Genomic DNA, 17,820 nt, shown 5'->3' on the forward strand with positions numbered 1-17,820 from the left:
CCACCACCTCACTTTCAACCCCGGACGTCCCTCCTCTCTCCGGAGGTAAAGTCTGTTCTGCAGCTTGTCTAACTTGGGCAAGAAACCCAAAAAGTTGGGGTTGGGGATGCAGAGGGAGATCACGTGGTGCAGAACCAGAGGACCCGTTTAACTCCGGCATGCACAGCGACCTCTCTGCTCCATCTAAACAGGCGTGAGTGCTACAGAAAAAAGTGTCCCAACTCAAAACGAAACGTCTGACAATGTCCTCTCCTCCAGCCTCCTGCGGAGCTCCCCGTCCCTCCGCCACCATTATCATCTGAGTTGGACAAGAAAAAGGAGGAGACCTAGGGATTTCCAGATGCTCTACGCACCAGGCGGCACTTCAAAGGTCGCGCGGTAGGGACGTGTCTGTGCCTCTCCCCTCCCCCTCCGCCAGCCTCCACGAATTCGCTCCACTCCTAGACGCTGGCCTGGAGGAGCCATGTGAGTCTCAGGGGAACTGAGTGGCACGCCGGGGCCCTGACCTGGATGACGCGCATGTTGAGGCCAGTCTCCTGAGCCAGCTGCTCGCGGATATGGCGGGTGGGCTTGGGCGTCGCGGCGAAGGCGGCCTTCAGCGTCTCCAGCTGCTTGGCTTTGATGGTGGTGCGCGGCCCCCGCCGCTTGGCGCCCAGGTTCTGGTCGTCATTCTCGTTGCTGCCCCCTTCCTTGTCCGATACATTGGCGCTCTCCGAGTCCTTGGCGTCGTCCTGGGATGGGTCTTGGGAGTCCGGAGACAAACTGGGGTCACTGCCCGTGGTGGCTGGGGAGAAGGAAGGGACAGGTGAGCAGCTGCTTTGGCGGGCCTTCCTCCCCCAGGACCCGCCCGCCCACAGCGAGTCGGGAATTGGGGCCTCACCCGAATGGAGGCTGTTCTCTTTGGCGACACTGCTGTTGCTTAGGTAATCCTCTTTGCAGACGAACTTGTTCTCGTCGATGATGTAGAGCTCCTCTCCAGTAGAGAGCTGCTTGTTACACATCATGCAGGTGAAGCAGTTCAGGTGAAACACTTTGCTGCGTGCTCTCCGCACCAGGTCGCTAGGGGAGATGCCCTGCGCGCAGCCCGCGCATTTGGTACCGAAACACCTGCAGGGGGGGGGGATGGCGGGTCGATGAGGGGCAGGGGAAGACAGAGGCAGGGAAAAAGACGGAAAAGAACGAAATAGAAAGTGGAAGAAGGAGGTAAGGAAATGGAAAAGGAAGAGGGAGAGAGAGAGACGAAATGCCGATCAAGCAGCCAAAAAATCAGGGAGAGCGGGGTCATCATGAAAAGTCGGGGAGAAGATACACAGGGTTAGAGTGAGAGAGATAGGGGCCTAAGCTGCCCCCACCCCTAGCCTCACGCCTAGCGTTGTCCTAGAGGGGGGAAAAGCGACAGAAGAAAGCGGCAAGGCGGCGATGGGAAAGGGGAGGGAGGCACTTTAGATTAGATTCAGAAAAGTAATCAAATTCGAACTAGAGCCCCATATAAACGCGTCCGGAGCGCTGCTTATCTCTCCTACTGTCGCCTCTCCTTCACCGCAAAAGGACCCGCGCACAGGCTGGGAGTTGGCAAGGTCCAGTCCCGCCGCAGGTAAACAAACAGCCGCGGAGAGCCCAGACGGCCGCAGCTGGACTGCTGCCACGTTCAAGCCCAAAGCCCGGCAGGTTGACGCAAGCTAGAGCAAAGGCTTGGCCCTAGGTTCCTGGCCGCGCTTTACCGGAGCAAGGCCTCTGGGGCCCACTGGCAGCCGGCACGGTTCGTCGCTCTCCGGCTCAGTTCCAGCCAGTACCGGGGAAACCTGGCACGGCCTGCGGAGGCTCAGAGGCTTAGCCTGCGTTTCTTCCCCGCAATACCAGCCTGCACAACGCTTTGCTCCGTGGAGCCACGCGTCCTGGGGCAGCACTGGGGACAGGTGGCTTTGAACGCTCAACCCCCCCCCCCAGTTTGATCTGTAACCATAAACTCAGAAAAGAGACCAAGTTAGCCCAGTAAACTGCGAGATTTCAAACCCACACAAGGGGATTACAATTCCCATTTGCTTCTGTTCTTCTCTGTTGACTTGTGTGTTTGTATAGATTTGGTGGCAAGATAATGAGTTTAAGGGAATACAATTAAAATGCTAAAGGGAGGAGGGGCGACGGGAGAAATCTCGACTTCTCCCCAGGTTTTCGAAAAAAGGTGGCTGGAGGGGCGCGGGGCAGTGCCTGGGAGAACTCCGAGTGGAGCCTTCACCTCAGAGCCGAGTCCGCGTTGGGCGGAGACCTAACCCCGGGTAGCAGGGGGGAAACAGGGGAAAAGGTCTTCGCGGAGGCTGAAGCCTCGGGGCATTTCGCTGGCACCTTGCCGCAGTTTACCCGGACTGCTTCTTGGATGCCAGCTGGGGTTTGGGGAACACCCGGGATGTGCAGGATAGGCACCAGGGCTGAGCTCTTCTCTGTCGCTGCCAAGGCAGGCGACTCGGACACTCCATTACAAAAGGCTCGGCGGTTCATGCCCAAACCTCTCGGAGACGGAAAAGGCAGTGGCATGGAGCTAGCCTCGGCTTCTAAGCTCAGCCTGGAGAGCGAGCAACCCAGGAGGACCCAAGAATGCAGTTGCTGGAAAGCTCCGCGCACTGAGAAAGACAGGAGCCGAGGCTACTGACACCCGAGGCTGCGCTGCCTCCCTCCAAGCTTGGAGGGGCTTCTGGGCCGAGGCAGGCTCAGACCTTTTCTTCCCGGGTACGTGCAGCCAAGCCCGGACCCACAATTTCCAGGAGGCAAGCAGGGCCGCGTCCCAAGCGCCCAGCGCGCCAGCTGGCGAAGAGGCGGGCGCCGGTGGGACTTGGCTGCCCTCTCCGAAGGTAGTTCCTAACGCGGCCGCCGAGGCCACGCTGACCTCTGATCCGTAGCTGGCCAGAAAGGGCCCGCGGGGAGGGAGCAGCAGAGGCGCTTGAGGGAAGTACTCACCGAAAGAAGTCGTTCTTGCAGTAGAGCTTGCCATCCCGGGAGAAGCACTTCTCGGTCAGGTTGCACTTACATTCACAGCACTGGACGCACTTGACGTGCCAGGCCCTGTCCAGCACGTTCAAGAGGAAGCGGTCCAGGATGGGCCTTTTGCAGCCGGCACAGTGCACCATGGTCTTTGGTTTGGTCGGGTGAGGCCCGGAGAGAGAAGAGCAGGTAGGGCCGAGATGACTCCCGAAGACGACTGGCGAGAACTCTCCAGGCCCTCCAAAAAGAGGAAACACACTCGGCGGTGCAGGCCAAAACCCGCACCAGGAAATCAAAAGAGAGGGAAACGAGGCCAGTGGGGGCCGGGAGGCACCTCAGTGGTGTGCAGCCCGGAAGTCCCAGGGCCCCGGGGCACAGAAGCGCCGCCGCAGCTCCTGGGGCCAGGAAAAGAGTCTCAGGCGAGTGCGAAAGCGACTCTTCTGCCCAGAGCCCGCGAAAGAGTGAAGGTCACCGAGAACAGTGACGGGGACGTAAATAAATAAATAAGACGGAGACGGAGAAGGAAGAAGACGACGCGGCGAGCTCGGGTTGCAGGGAAAGCGCCGCTGAGTTCTCTCGGGCTTGAGGTAGAGCTGTCAGAAGTCAAAGTGCATCTGCTTTTGTCGGGATATGAGGACGGGTGTGTGTGTGCCCGGCTTTCAGCCACCGGGATTTCCCCTCCTCTTTTTATAAAAGAAAAGAACAAAATGAGTAGAGAAGCTTTGGATCCTAAACTGCCGGCATCGCGCAGCGGGTCGGGATGCGTTGGGCGCCCGCGGTGGGCCGGGGGAGGGGGCGGGGCAGGCCGAAGGGGGTGGGAGGGAGGGGAGGGTGGAAGGAAGATCTCGTTGTTGACTGTAGTTCTTGCTTAGATTTCCCCCCCTTTTGGAGAAGTGTTTGTGTCAATCGAGAACGGAGAGGGACAACTCCGGGCGGACGCAGCCAGACGCGCTCGCTCGCTTCCCACCGCCCCAGCCCCGTCACCTCGACCGGTGGCCTGCCTGGCGGCCTCCGTGTTCTCGGGACCGCCCTCCCTGCGCCTGGACTCCTTCGAGGAGATGATACCGGCTGGCTCCTCACCGCGCCTGGCCGTGCATCGTGGCTCCAGTCACCATTCGCGGCCGCCTGGGCGCGCAGCCCCGCATCGCTGGCCCAACGCTCCGGCTGCCTGCGTCCAACCCTACAGTCGCTCGACTTTTTCTTTTCCCCTGTTTTTTCGTTGTAGTGGCAAATCTGGGTTTCCTTTCTAGCCTCTTTCCTTCCTTCCTTTTTTTCCCCTTTTGCAGCGGGAGGAGTCGGGAGGAGGGGGAGTAGCTTGGAGAGCTTTTAAAAACGTCCTGGTGCAGCGGCTAGAGTTCTGCGCCGCGGGAACAGCTCGGCACTGGCCGCAGCTGTCGCCGCCCAGGCCGCGGTTCGTTGCTGGCTCTCCCAGGACAAGCGTCCCTCTGTCCCTGGTCTCCTGGCCCAGTCCGCCGCCCCAGCGCGTCTCTCCCCAGCTCCGGCGGCTCGGTCACTGCTCCCGGCTGTTGGCTGAGCTCTGGAAGCCCCCTCGCCTTAATGCAGCGCCCGCCGACGTCACGGCGGCCTGCGACCAATCAGCGGCTCGCGGTCCCTCTGTAAACCATTCTGCATCCCCCCGGCCGGGGAGAGTGCGGGGAGACCGCGTTTAGAGGATCAGTGGCGGCCGCAATCGCGGCCCCGCGTGGTGCGGGCGGCGGGCAGCGAGGTGCCCCGGCTCCCTCCTGCTCCGGTAAGGCGTCGGGTTTGGTGGGAGGGACTGCGAGAACACGCGAGTTCAGGCGCAGGCGGAAGGCAGAGTTCTGGAGGGTGGGAATAATCCAAGATCAAGCCTTTTTGAAGGTTGGGGTGCAGCTGGGTCCGGGAGCCCCAGCGGCCCCGGTGCATAGTTTGGCTTTGCAATTCATTGGATGTTGGCTCCCCCCCGCCCCCGCACCCTCCTTCTTGCTTTCTTGGCCTAGAAGTTTGCCCCGCGCGTCTTTGGGGAAGTGGTGGAGGGAGGGCACTTGGCAGCAGAATTTCCCTCCTTCGGTCCTTCCTTCTGTGCCCCCTCCCCCACTCCACCCAAAGTCCACAGGGTCCGCGTCTCTGAGAGATCTGGGTGTCGGTTTCCGGCAGCGCGGTCTTGAAAAGTTGATTCCGGCGGTTTCCTGGTGGGGGCGGGGGAGACCGCAGGCGCGGCGCCTGGCAGGAGGAAAGGAGTGGGTGGGGAAGCGCCTCGGGTGAGGAGTTACAACCTGGGTGAGAAATTGTGAAGATACTGTGATCCTTTTACATACAAAAACAAGCGACTAGGCGGGAAACCGCGGGGGTCCAGCGGCGGCTGGGGGTGGGGTGGGGTGGAGTGGGGTGGAGTGGTGGCAGTGGCGGTGGGAAGGGGAATATCCCGGGGGTTCCACAAAGCGGCTGCAGTGGCTTGGGGTGTGCAGCACACGGGCAGAGTGGGCCCGGATTTCTGTCCTCCCCTTTTCCAGGCCTCTGGTTGGCACCACCTTCCCCAGACAACTGCCGACTGTGCACATACTCGGTAGCTCACTTGCAATGAGACCATACCTCCCTAATTCCGCTCTGAGTATAAACTCGGGACCACTGCCCGCGGGGGCAGATTATCCCGGATATGGGGGTCGAGTCCGGGTCCTGAAAGCCTTAGCCTTGATGAGTCACTCCAGTTCCCTAGCCCATGCTAGTCAAATACCAAATTCCGTTTCCACAGCACCATTCCTATGCTTAACCAGGATTTCTCCCTAAGTTTGAAAGTGGCAGGGCTGAGCAGTTCTGGTCTTTTGCTCCTTGTTTCTGTTTTGTGGGAAAAGGGGTGTTAGGAAAGCGCATTCGGCCCTAGAGTGGAAGGAAATAAGGGTGTGCAGCCAGTCAGGTCTAGCCGGTATTTTGGGATTGGCCTTTTGCCCCCACTCGAGATGCGGGGCTGAGACATCCCACACAGGGCCCGAGGCTAACGGGGAAAATGCGCAGTGAAACGCCATTGCATTGAGTACGGGTAGGCAGGGAATCCAGCCCTCTGCAAATGGAATACCCTTTTCGGACGAACCGGGAAACCCGTACAGCGAATTTGGTTTGCGCTTCGTGGGACTGGAGTTTTAGGGTTCGGCCAACGTTCCTTTTCTGCCTCCAAGCCTCCCCTAGTACTGCCCTGCAACCCCAGGGCTTGCGGAACAGCCCCTGCCTTGCTGTCCACGTCACCTTTTCATTGGAAGCCGAAATCTAGTCCCGCCGCGCGCCTCTAACGCCTTCGCCTTCGCCCTTCTCTCTCTCTCTCTCTCTCTCTCTCTCTCCCTCCCTCCCTCCCCCCTCCCCCCACGGTGTTCGGGTTGCTTGTCTCTCGAATCAGCCCCCTCCGCGGGTCTCTCCCAGGCTGGGGCTCTGGGAGGGCGGTTTTCCAACCCAGCAGGCCGGCTTCGTGGGCTCAGACTTGGCTTTGTGCTCCACCTGCGGACCGGACACTTCCAGGAGCAAGCCCACCCGTACTGGTACCAGTACTCCAGGACCCGGAGAGGCACTAAGAGCTGCGTGGCGAGGGAGGGGTCCTCGCCTCTTCCACCGGACCCGAGGCGCCTCCCCAGCCCGCTGCGCTGGGTGAGGTCTGGCGGGAGGAGCTGGTCCAGTCCAGCGGTCTCCACGCTCCTCCCTCCCCCAGCTGTCTTGCAACTATCGCCCTCAACCCAACCGCCCCTTTCTGGTATCTATAGCGGACCCTGTCCCCGAGTGGCTCGCCTCCGCCCCCGCCCCAGCTGGGCTCCTTCTCATGCAAAGCAGAGGAGCCATGGGGGTGGGGGGCGGTCTGCGGGGGACTTGTGGGGTGACAGCTGGACCCGGCTGCCGGCCCTTCCTGAGCCCAGGGCTCGCTGCCTTCTTTTGGGTGGGCAGGAGAAGGTTGCCACCAGTTTGGGGGTGCAGGGACCTTGGGATCCTGACATGGGGGAAAGAGGGCCCGTCACTGCCGGCAAAACAGAGTGGTAGAGGTGTTGAGGGCGAGGACATGTGCTCTAGGGCATCCAGCTCTGCTTGTCCTGTGTCCAGATGGCTCCAGGTCTACAGAACCAACCCCAGTGTCTACTAGCAGGTCGGGGAGCACAACTCTAGGCCTGCCTCTTGGCTCCTGAGTCTAGGTTTAAAGTCCAGATTTAACGCCTTCACCGTGACAGCACGCTAGATTAATGTTTTCTTCGTTTCCACTGAGTTTTTATTTTTAAATGTAATTGGTCGCAGAGACATGGAGAGAAAACTGACTCAGCTTTCCAAATTCACGATCTCCGAAGCCTCTCAGCTCAGTTCTGCATTTAAACCAATGTCTGCTCGGTGAAGAGCATCAACCTTTCCATCTCATCCTCACAGCCAACTACTGCCTGTGCCCTGAATGAAGTGCACAAGAGCTTTCCTGCCCAACACCCTCCAAGTCACGCAGACCCATAACCATGTACATCGCCCCAGGTCATATAAATTCTGGACAGGATGCCGTGAGGATCCTCAGTGGCTGCAGAATCCTCTCCACCTCATCCCCAGGCACTCTTGGAAAAGGCCCCAGAGGGCTCAGGAAAGGGCTTTCACATTATAGGTTTCTCTTCTGAGAAGTGCCTTGAAGAGCAGCCCCAGAGGAGGGTCCCTTCAGGGGAATTGGGCACCGAGGGGATTCTACCAGCCCTCCCCAGCCACCTGCACTTTTGGGGGCTGAAGGCACCCTCTCCTGCACCCCTTCCTTCATCTGCCTCCTTAGTTCGGAGCCCTATCTTGCCTCAATCCTGTAGGTTCCCAAGTGGCTCCTGCTGCACAAGAACCAAAGCCTGTTCAGCCCGGCCAGCCTGTGGCTGCTTCCCCCTCGCCCACTGCGCTGCTCCTATCTAGCCCACAACCCCCAGAAACAGGCAGTGAGGTCTCGAAAGAAGGCGCCTGGGGCAGAGCGGACTCTAAGTGGTTACCTGCACCTGGCCACAGGAATGGAGCGCAACCAGCCACACGGGGCCAGGAAGAGGCAGGAGGGAGACAGCCTGCGGGTCCCGGAGGCCATGCAAACTCCAAATAGACTCACTGAGGATACCGCACATGCGACAGGAAACTGTTTGGCCAGGGTCCCTCAGATCTGATCCGACCTCTCTGTGCTCTCCTTTGCCTCTCTTGTCTCCTGCCTCAAGTTCTTAATCTCACTCCATCTCGCTCTCCTGGCCTATTTGTGTGCAGCACTTTACAGTTGATAGCACTATTTCCCCTGAACCACATAGTAAGAGAAAGGATCAGTATTATCTCCTTCGGAAGAACCCCAAGTTAGAGGGTTTGCTTGAGACCCCTCTGTCAGTGCACTATTGAAGGAGAGAAGTTTGGGGTGGGAGCTGGTCACCGTGCCCCATGTGTACTTTGCCCAGCCATGTATTCTGAGGCCAAGGTGCAGAGTAGGGTGGAGGGAACCCAAAGGCCAGGAAAGGACAGCATCCGGCTAGGACTTCACGGTGTGCACTTGGGCTTCCCATGAAGGCTGGAGGGACCCTGGGCACGGAGAGGGAAGCGAGGTGGACCGTGTGAGCTCAGATACAAGTCAGCACTGTGCGGCCAGAGCAAAGATAGGACGGGGACGTCTGAGAAGGGAATGAGCAAGCAAGAGTTGGCAGGGCAGAGAAAGAAGTGAAGGAGAGGGCACCAAGAATAAGGGCAGAAAACCAGAGAAAAGAAGAGAGGAAGGTGGAAAAGCAAGCGGAGATAAAAGGAGCAAAGATGTGCTGGGGGGAAATGCATGGAGAAATAGAGGAAAAGAAAGGGGAAAAAAGACCCCGAAAGACACCTAGTGACAAAAAAAAAGGTGGTGGGGAGGGACGCAGAGCCAAGGACCCTGCAGGCAGCAGGCAGGAGTCCAGGGTGTGCGGGTGTGTGACAGGCACATTCGTAGATGGGAGAAAAGGAGGCAGCGTGTTTGGTGGGAGACAGCGCTGGTGGAAAAGCTTGTGAGCGGCTCTGGGCACAAATCCAATAAATAAATAAAACGTCTAAGACGGCGTGACAACAATGTGTATTTGGGTGCGTGCCCGTGTTCCTCTCTCTGAACACACACTCACACCCAGTAAAGAAGACAAACGGGGCTCGTGCCTTCGAGTAATTAATCCTCTCACTAATTGACTCTCTCCCCTTACCTAATGGAGGTGGTCACTGCCGATATCTGGAGAGATATCAAGTGGAGAGAGAGAGACCCCCAAAGATAACCACTTTTGGGACTGGGATTGAGTTCTTTCTGGACCTGGCAGCTCTAAGTCCCCCTCCCCTCTTTTGGGGGACAGAATTCAACAGATGTTGCTGCCTCATCAGCCCCTCCATGTTTGCATTAATAAAGATCTCCGATTAGGAGTGACCAGAAGCCCTCCACACATACAATGAGGCCCTTCATCAATCTCAGCGGCTGAAAGCCACCCACTGCCCCTCTGCTGGACATTTTCTACCTCTAGGCAACAACAAAGCTCCCCACCCCTGTTGCTCCCCAAGGATCCCAGACCCTGTCCCCCTTCTTTTAGTCACTATTTAGTTTTCCCAGGAGCTGGGATGTGTCCTGCAGCCCTGAGGAGAGCAGGCGAGGTTTTGAATGGGTTGGGAAATAGCCTTAGGTAGATGCAGAGAGCAGCAGGAAGGTTGAGGTCAGGGCAAAGATGGGAAGAGGCTTCTAGAGATAAACCCACCCAGACATGAGTAGAGAGACACAGAAGCACAGTGGATCGCAATGCACACCTAGCAAGAGTGAGGCCTCAGGACAGAGGAGAAAAAAGGTAGGCACGTCACCATATGGGAAGGCAGGAAGGTGAATGTACCTGTGACTGGCTCAGGGGGACAGTTCTATCTATAGGTGTGAGCATGAGGAGCACCCCCAGTTTTCAGGATGGAGAAAGAAGCAGGGGAGAAAGTGTTGGACTTGGCTAGACCCTTGGTAGCTAAATTGGCTTGGACCCAAGGCCCAAAGGCTGTCTGATGACACTTTGAGGCTTGGGTTTGTAAGGTGAATGTCAACCCTCACCTCTTGGAGGTGGCAGCTTTGCTCTGTTGGCCTTCTCAGAGGCTAAATAAATAACTGCTGAGATGCATAAACCACCCAGCCTAGGGAGAGGAAGGAGGGGAGAAGGGCAGCTCCCCAGGAAAAAAAAAATCCACTTCCTCCACCCCACTAAACACATTCTTAATTGTCCCTTGGGAACATTTGTGCCTTTGACCAAAGCAAATCCCCAAGCAGTAACAGCAAAATTCGTCATAGGGACTGGTAGTCCAGAGAGAGTTGGGGGTCTGAAGAAGAGGGAGACAGGAGAGTTGGTGGGTGTGTCTGAGAAGGTGAGAAACTTAGCTCTTCTCTCCCTGTCTCTATCATGCTATAGAAAGAAAGTGAGCCAGAGGAATAAAGTTCCAGAGGAAAGAAAAAGAAGGGCATATAAAAGGCAAATCCAAACCAGAAAGGAAAGAAAGTGAAGAAGAAAGAAACAGGCAGGGAGGGGGGGGAGAATCGATAATAAAAAAGGGTGAAGGCGGCCCCAGGAGGCTGGGCCTCGTCCCAAACCATCCGTCTTCATTGTCTCCGTGTGTGCAAAGGCAACTCCGGCATAAGGAAAAGCCACTATTGGAGCCGCGGCTTTATTTTATATCCTATACATCAGGAGGGAGGCAAAGCTTTATTTTCGCCAAGAGACAGATATTTTATTTCTCTCTTACGGTTTTATGTGTGAGAGATGTCAGGTTGCCACAATGGATGGCTAATGCATAGGCAAGAGGAAGCCGTGTTGGCATGCTGTGTGTCATGGGGTCTTGGGGGGGTGAGCGGGCCTGGGATTTAGGGCTGATGGGACACTCTGGGGGATTTCTGCTAAAACATCTCTCTTCATAAATCCAGAAGCATGGTCAGCTCAACAGGGAGAAGAAGGAGTTTTAGAGGGAAAAGAGTTGGGCTTAGTAATAAACGAACACACAAAGGAACCGCTTACCTTCCAACAGGCTCGGGCAACGGGGGCAAGGCAGCCCTGTGGAAATGCACAGACCCACATCCAAACACACGTGCCATTCATAGGGAAGTATTTTCTTACAGAATGCAATGTCATTTTACTTCCTTTCCCCATTTTGTATTTTTCTGCCTTCCTCCCCCACCCGTCACCAGAAATCTTTTTCACCTCCTCAGAGCCTCAAGGGGAAAGAGCTATTAATTTGCAAATCATCTGATCTGTGAAAGGATCAAGATGCCTGTTTTTCTCCACGAAATCCAGTGTTGTGAGTGGACACACACATCATACACGAGCCCATTCTGCTGCAAATCCTAGAGGCATAGGTGCCAGATTTGAACCCAAGAAAAATGCCCCCCCCACCTACGGACAAATTAAGCTTTAGATCTGAAACTGCATTAATGTTCTTATGTTTAAACCTGGAGAGAAGGGAGGAGATGAGGGGACAAAGAGACAGAGAGAAGTGATTAACATGTCCCATTCAGGACTTAAGACTAATGTCCCCCACTCCCAACCCCAAAAACAATTTCTTACAAGAGTTGTTTTTATTCATTCTCAGGACCTACTCTTAATTTTTTGGTTTATATCAGCTGTAGAGCAAAACAGTGACCATGTTCTTTCCCTCTTTTCAGAAGATCAGAGGTGACGCAGGATCTGTAGACAATGAACATGGGGACCTGGCCACACTGTCCTTAGCTACGGCCTTTGGAGAAGATATTTAAACGTTGTAGGCCTCAGTTTCCCCATCTGTAACACAAGGGGATTGGGCTAAATGGTTGCTAAGGTCCCTCCAGCTCCAACCTCCTCTGGCTGAATGAGATAATGCGTGGAAACACTTTGTGAACACTAAAGCCGGACGCCGGGGATTATTATTACGATTCTAATCAATCCTCTTTTCTCCACATGGATCTCAGGCTGTTTAGCACCAGCAAGCAGGCTAAAGAGGGCCGAAAGCGAGAAAGCTTAGCGGAGATGGAAAAGCTCTGTGGCGTGGACATAAAAAACCCTGCATCTCCAGAAACATTCTGTCTCTGTGTGGCCCCCAGGCCTGGTGGGAAGTGGAGGAGGCCTAAGTTAGTCCAACCCATTTCAGACTACATGTAGGCAGAGAGTATATTTCTTCCAAAGCATTGCTTGTCTCTAAGTGACTGACATAGGAACCTGACGTGAACGTGATCTGCAGTTGTTTTTTCCAGGAAGAAAGGGAAAAGCAAGGTGTAGCTGATTAGCAAGTTAATTATTTCAGTACCCCAAGGGTTCCAGCGTGGTGGTAAGTTGTCCAGCCCTCGTGTAATTTCACAGTCCATGCATTTCCTGGTGAGCACCTGGGGTGCCCGGGTCTGTCTTTCTTCATCCACCTGCCTTATGTCTTCCTGACACACCTGGGGAGATAAGTAAGGGCAGGGGTGGGAGATGGTGCAGTGTATATATTTGGCCTAGGCTGCAGGTGGGGGACCAGACAGAATGGGCTGGAGGAAGCTGAGTATTTAATTATCTGGTCCTTCCTTCCTTTTTTTTTTTTTTTTTTTAAATCTTTTATTCATAAACATAAGGAGGCAAGTTATCGGAAAGTGGAGCTGTTGTGTGGTTATTTCCCCAGACTTAGCATGGAAAGAAACGGTTTGAGGGGCCCTCTCACCTCTCACCTCCTCCTAGCCCCGGCCAGCTCTCCAGTGTTCTTATTTGCTTTCCCAACTCTGGCCACCACTTGGTCTGCAGCGGCCTCCTCCAGTTTAACTTCAAGATCTGATTTCCCTTTGGGGGAGGGGAGGGAGGATTGTGTGGTCAAAAGCACACCTCCCTCAGAGAGATAAGTTGGGGATGTGAACATTAGCCTCAGAATTAGCAGCTTTTGCTGCTCTCTGCTCGCAGGGCTGGCAGAGCCAGCCCCCTGCCGCTCCTCCTGAGATGGACAAGGGAGGGCTCAGCAGTTTACTTAAGAGTGGTCCCATCTGCTCAGACTGGCCTTTCATAAGGGGAGGGATTTATGCAGTGTCCTTGTGCACAGACCTGGGATTTGCCTGAAAACCTTGGGCCTCTGAGAATATTACTGAACACTAAAATGTTCAGCCACGGAGATGATTCATGATTTGTCTGCATGGACAGGATGTGTGGGAGTGTGTGTGTGTGTGTGTGTGTGTGTGTTTGTGTGCATGTGCGTGCGTGAGTGTTTTGGGCAGGGACACACGCATTGATGGGTGCTTGTTACCATTCTTTCTTCTAATCCAAACATTAGGAAACTTTCTTTTTCTTTCTTCCTTTCTTTCTTTCTTTTTTTTTCTTCTATATTCACTCAGGAGACAGCGCATGTGGCACCAAGTTCTGGAGAGCCAACTTCCTGACTTGAGCGATGTGAAGATGATACAATACTTACTGGTGGGGGCACTCCAGCTGTCCCCCAAGCAGGTCGGCTGATATTCCCGCTGGCGGAGAAGGGCCAGGGCCTGCCTGGGAAGATAGTTCTGATGACTGCTTCATTGCAGGTGGCAGAGGATTTGGGGAGTGGGGGTGGGTCCGATCATTGTTCAATTTATACTTGGCCACGTTTAGTCTTTCCCTCTCAGAGGCCTCCGGGGTCTCAATAGTAAAGATGTTAGAGAAACTTAGAACGTAGGAAAGCAGGTGTAGGGAGTCCCTTGTCTTCATCTGGATACTGTCATGTCAAAATGAAGTCCAGTGGTGGTAACAACAGATCCCAAAGAGCAGGGCTTTGACATTTTATATGGGATCTTGGCCCTGGCTCCTGGGATATTAAGAAGTCCTTTGTAAATTTGGGGGAAACCTACAGTTGTTATTTATTCCTAATCTTTGAGAAGTAAATACAACCACTTTAACGGCCCCGTGGCTGGTAAGGAAGCATTTTCAGCTTGTCTGACCCTCATTTGTGGTTCTACCATTTTCTTGCTCGTGTTCTAGTTTGGACTTGTACATGAAGATCCCAGCCTTCCCAGCGCTTGAGTTTTTCTTTTCTGTCGGGTCACTCATAATTTAGTCCACATTCTAGGTCCTCGGCCAGCACACAATTTGAAAGGTGAGCTGGCAGGCCTGTAACAATGTGTAAAGTTCTTCTCATTTGGGCTCTAGAGAGGATACAACTTCCCCTTAAAAAAGAGAAGCAGGGAACCACCACTATGAATCTTTTAATGAAGGATTTACTACTAATTTGATAAGTTCAATGCTCGTTTTACTCATTCTGAATGAATAACTTTGTCAGTCAACCCGAGGGTCTGCAGAACCTATAAAAATGCTTCCTTTGGTCTCCCTATTTTAACACTTGCTGGGGCTCGGGCCTGCCTCTGGCAGACTGGGGAGGAGCAGAAACATTCCAGAGACCAGGTCTTAGAGTGTTATCTCTTCCCCCACCCCAAATCCTCACCCTCCATTTTATCTCTGTTAAATACAAATGCAGGGACCTCCTAGGGAAGTGTGAAGGGATGGGTTTTAATCAGGTTTGGGGAGGGAAGGGGGATAAGTTGAGCCCGAAAAAAGAAGGGGACAGTTGGAATTTTTAGATGACATTCCTCTGTTATATATCTTACAAATTATGCATTTGTTGCAGTAATGTACAGTGTCTATGTAGTGTTTGCCAAATGCTGCTTGGCCAAAGCAGTGTTAAATAAAATTGTAAGAAATGCTACCAGGACCTTGCATGGGTTATTTAATTCTATCAATGATAAACAATGTTAATGTGTAGCATCTCAGTTGGCACAATAATCATATTTCATTTATATATGCCGAGATATATTTAAGCATGAAAGATACAGTTTTCCAACATGCATAGTTCCCAGTGATTACTTAGGAAAAATGTGATGTAAACAGCAGAAACCTTTTTTCTCTCCACATCTCTCCCTGCACACACAAACTGCCAGTCACACACATTCACATGGCCAGCCAGGCCCATACATATTGCCGTGTATATGTCTCCACTGGTAAATGTAAGCGTAGGTTCTGTAAAAATAGATCCAGCTTTATGCACCTGTACACAATCACAGACACATCAACTCTAATAGCATTTTAGAATCTTTGGTGCACTCGTACATATTTTGTTTACACACCTGCACTGCTGCGTAGATGGGTGCTGACGTGAACACAAATTCTATTACCCCACATGTGGCTATTTATACCTACACGTGTAAGTGCTTTCACTGTAAGTGCCTGGAAGAACGCGTATCCTCATGCAGGAGAAGCCTCTGCACAGGCTCCTGCATAAGTGTGCATCTCCGTGTGTGTGCACATTTGCACACACACACTCCTGCACCCCTGCTCTGGGGCATACACTGACACTCCAAGGGCTAGGTGCAACAGCTGCCCTGTTACTTTCGGGGACGCCATACCTCGCAGACAAGATCTGAATTGGGTGTTTGCCCTGTATGAGCCCTGACGCTTTCAGGCTGGGAGGCTGGGAGGAACAGTGTCAAAATGCCAGCCTGCCTGGCCTCTGATGAAAATGTGCAGGTGGGGGGAGGGGTTGGGGAGCTGGTCTCTTCAGACAGAGATGCCTCCAAAAGGGGATCAATCTTCTATTTGCTCACTTAACAAAGGAATCAGGATACCTGAGTGGCTTCTCTGGTCCTGGTTCTACTGCCAATTGTCTGTGTGAGCCTAGGTAACCTGCTCTCTGGGCCTCAGTTTCTACCTCTGTAAGGTGAAATACCGGCCCAGACCAGTGGTTCTCAACCCTGGCTGCACAGTAGAATCATCTGGGGAGCTTTGAAAAAAATACAGGCATCTGGGCTCCACCCCAAACAATTAGATCAGAATCTCTGGAGATAGGTGCTCAGCAGCTCATTTTTTAAAAGCACCCCAGGTGATTCTATATTCAACCAACACTGAGACCTACTGGCCTAGATGCTCTCCACAGCCCTTCTATCCCTAAAACTCTATGCCTTGGACCTTTTATATACAAAGCACCGTGCTGGGCACCAGGGCATTCTGCTGAAAGTTCTAAACTCGTCAGATCATAAAAAGTTATTAAAATTATTCTTTCAGTTTAGGAAGAGGATAATTTTTGAACAAACTCTATTTATCCTGGGAAGACTCATACCTACATTTCTAGCTGTCTCTTTGTTCCTTTCCATCTTTGTTCCCATCTTCCTTCTCCCTGAGCCTCACTCGCCAAACTTTAATTATAATGCCTTATAAGCAAATGCTATAAGCAGTTACCTGATACATGTGATAGATACCTTGCGACCTGCACATATTTCCTGTCTAGCTCCTCACCTAACCTGTCGGGTAGCACAGTATTTTTAGAAGGGTAAGCGAGAAGGCATAGGCACAGGCCTGAGTCAGAGAACACCAGCCCCTAGGCCCACGCCCCAGTTCTGGAGACTGGTGCGGTGACTGATGAAAGCCTTGAGCTGCATGTCCTAGAAAGCTGCTCTCAGGCTTGGGCCTTTGGGAATCCTACCATAATATTCTCCAACAACTGTACCGCAGGCAGAGCGAGTCCCTCTTGAAAACAAATCTTGCAGCTGCACCTGCCAGAGGAGGCTGAGCCCGGGTGAGGTGTCTCATCCACGTGGCAAGCGGAAGGCAGAGCTGAGACAACATGGGCTGCTGCCCGTGGGCCCCTTTCTCCGACTGAAGATACTGAAGAGGGTGTGTGTGTGGGGGAGGGGTTCGTTCTGGATGGAGGGTTTCCAGTTCTCCCTCAGTATTCTCACTAAAGTTGATGTTTCGGGCCTCCCAGAGAAACTCAGAATGGAGCCGGGTTATTTCTCTTTCCTGAATTCTCTCCCGCTCTCTCTCTTTACCTCCGCTGGCTGATTTTCTGCTGAAGGTGGTTGGATTCATTTTCTTTAGGAAAGTTGTCCCAAGGTGGCTACAGTTACTCCATCATCCAGGTGGGCACTGGAAGTAGCGATGGGGCCTGAGACCTGTGTGGTTTCGGCTCTAACCCTCTCATCCAGGCATGCTTACAATTTCTCCATTTGCCTCTTTATTTTTCCCCCACTCTTCTATTTTGTCCCCTTTTCCCCTGATGACATGCCCCGGTCATGGCCTGCTAGGGGGTCTGCACACACAGGACGGGGAAGTTTGCTGATCATGGTGGACACGTCAGGCTGTGCCCAGTCCTTTTCCTCCTCTCCCCTCACTTCCCTTGCAGGGAGGGCAGGCTTGGAGCTGAGGAGGGAGCCCCAGACACAGCACAGTATCCTCAGATTCTAACTCTGGGTCCAGAGGCCAGCTTCCCACGCCTGCATGCCTTCCCAGGGCCCACCTCCTCTTGGGCCTGGGGAGCATCACACCCCAGGATGTGATGGATTCCCCAGGCACCTTCAAAGAGCTCCGCATTTGTTTGCAAGGCGGACCTTGAATCCTACTCTGGTCATAAACGTTGTTTATTTTGACTAGGACCTACTGAAAGGGGATGGGGGTTAGGGAGGGCAAAGAGAGGATTCCTCGGGAAGATCATAAAACCATTAGTAGGGCAGGGCTTTTAGGGGTCACAGAATCATAGACTTTTCTGGCTGGAAGGAACACAGGTCATTAGGAAGGTCAGAGATGACCACTTTGTCAGCGAAAGGGCTCGAGGGGCCACACGAGGCTCGAGTGGGCAGCTTTGGGCCTCTTTCTAGAAAGTGAACACAAGGTGTGGGGGGCATGACCCCCCAATAACCTTACACCAGGTGGGGGAGGCCAACAGTTGCTGAACATGATGGATTTGCCCTCCTAGTGGGAAGGACCAGTTGCTTGAATGTGCAGTGACGTCTCTTGTTCTGTGGAATGGGCACAGCTCTGGGTTAAGGAAATGAAATCACTTCCAATTCTGCCTCCACCATTATTTTGAGCAGCTAGTACATATCAAGTGCTATACTTGATGCTCTTCCGGTGCCTTCAAAACAATTCTGAAAGAGAT

General features: G+C 53.6%; 1 protein-coding gene and 1 long non-coding RNA gene across 4 annotated transcripts in view; one reads left to right on the forward strand and one right to left on the reverse strand.

Moving 5' to 3' along the window:
* The window catches only part of LHX1 (LIM homeobox 1), an 8,579-nt gene extending 3,319 nt beyond the window's left edge, over positions 1 to 5,260 (reverse strand). The window contains exons 1-4 of one of the 2 annotated variants that reach the window (XM_019732597.2): positions 3,961 to 5,260; positions 2,953 to 3,659; positions 881 to 1,107; positions 507 to 784 (exon numbers count right to left, since the gene is read on the reverse strand). In XM_019732597.2, the coding sequence (XP_019588156.1) occupies positions 507 to 784; positions 881 to 1,107; positions 2,953 to 3,122 (675 nt within the window). In that variant the 5' untranslated portion in view covers positions 3,123 to 3,659; positions 3,961 to 5,260. Of the gene's footprint in view, positions 1 to 506; positions 785 to 880; positions 1,108 to 2,952 lie in introns of both variants that reach the window. The other variant, XM_019732596.2, reaches the window with a different exon arrangement.
* Positions 4,618 to 17,820, forward strand: part of LOC141568807 (uncharacterized) — a 23,992-nt gene continuing 10,789 nt past the window's right edge. For both annotated transcript variants that reach the window (XR_012492023.1, XR_012492024.1), the window contains exons 1-2: positions 4,618 to 4,726; positions 13,259 to 13,367. This is a non-coding gene — a long non-coding RNA (uncharacterized LOC141568807). The remainder of the gene's footprint in view (positions 4,727 to 13,258; positions 13,368 to 17,820) is intronic.

Source organism: Rhinolophus sinicus, linkage group LG15 (genome assembly GCF_036562045.2).
Source record: "Rhinolophus sinicus isolate RSC01 linkage group LG15, ASM3656204v1, whole genome shotgun sequence".
Taxonomy (NCBI): Eukaryota; Metazoa; Chordata; class Mammalia; order Chiroptera; family Rhinolophidae; genus Rhinolophus; species Rhinolophus sinicus.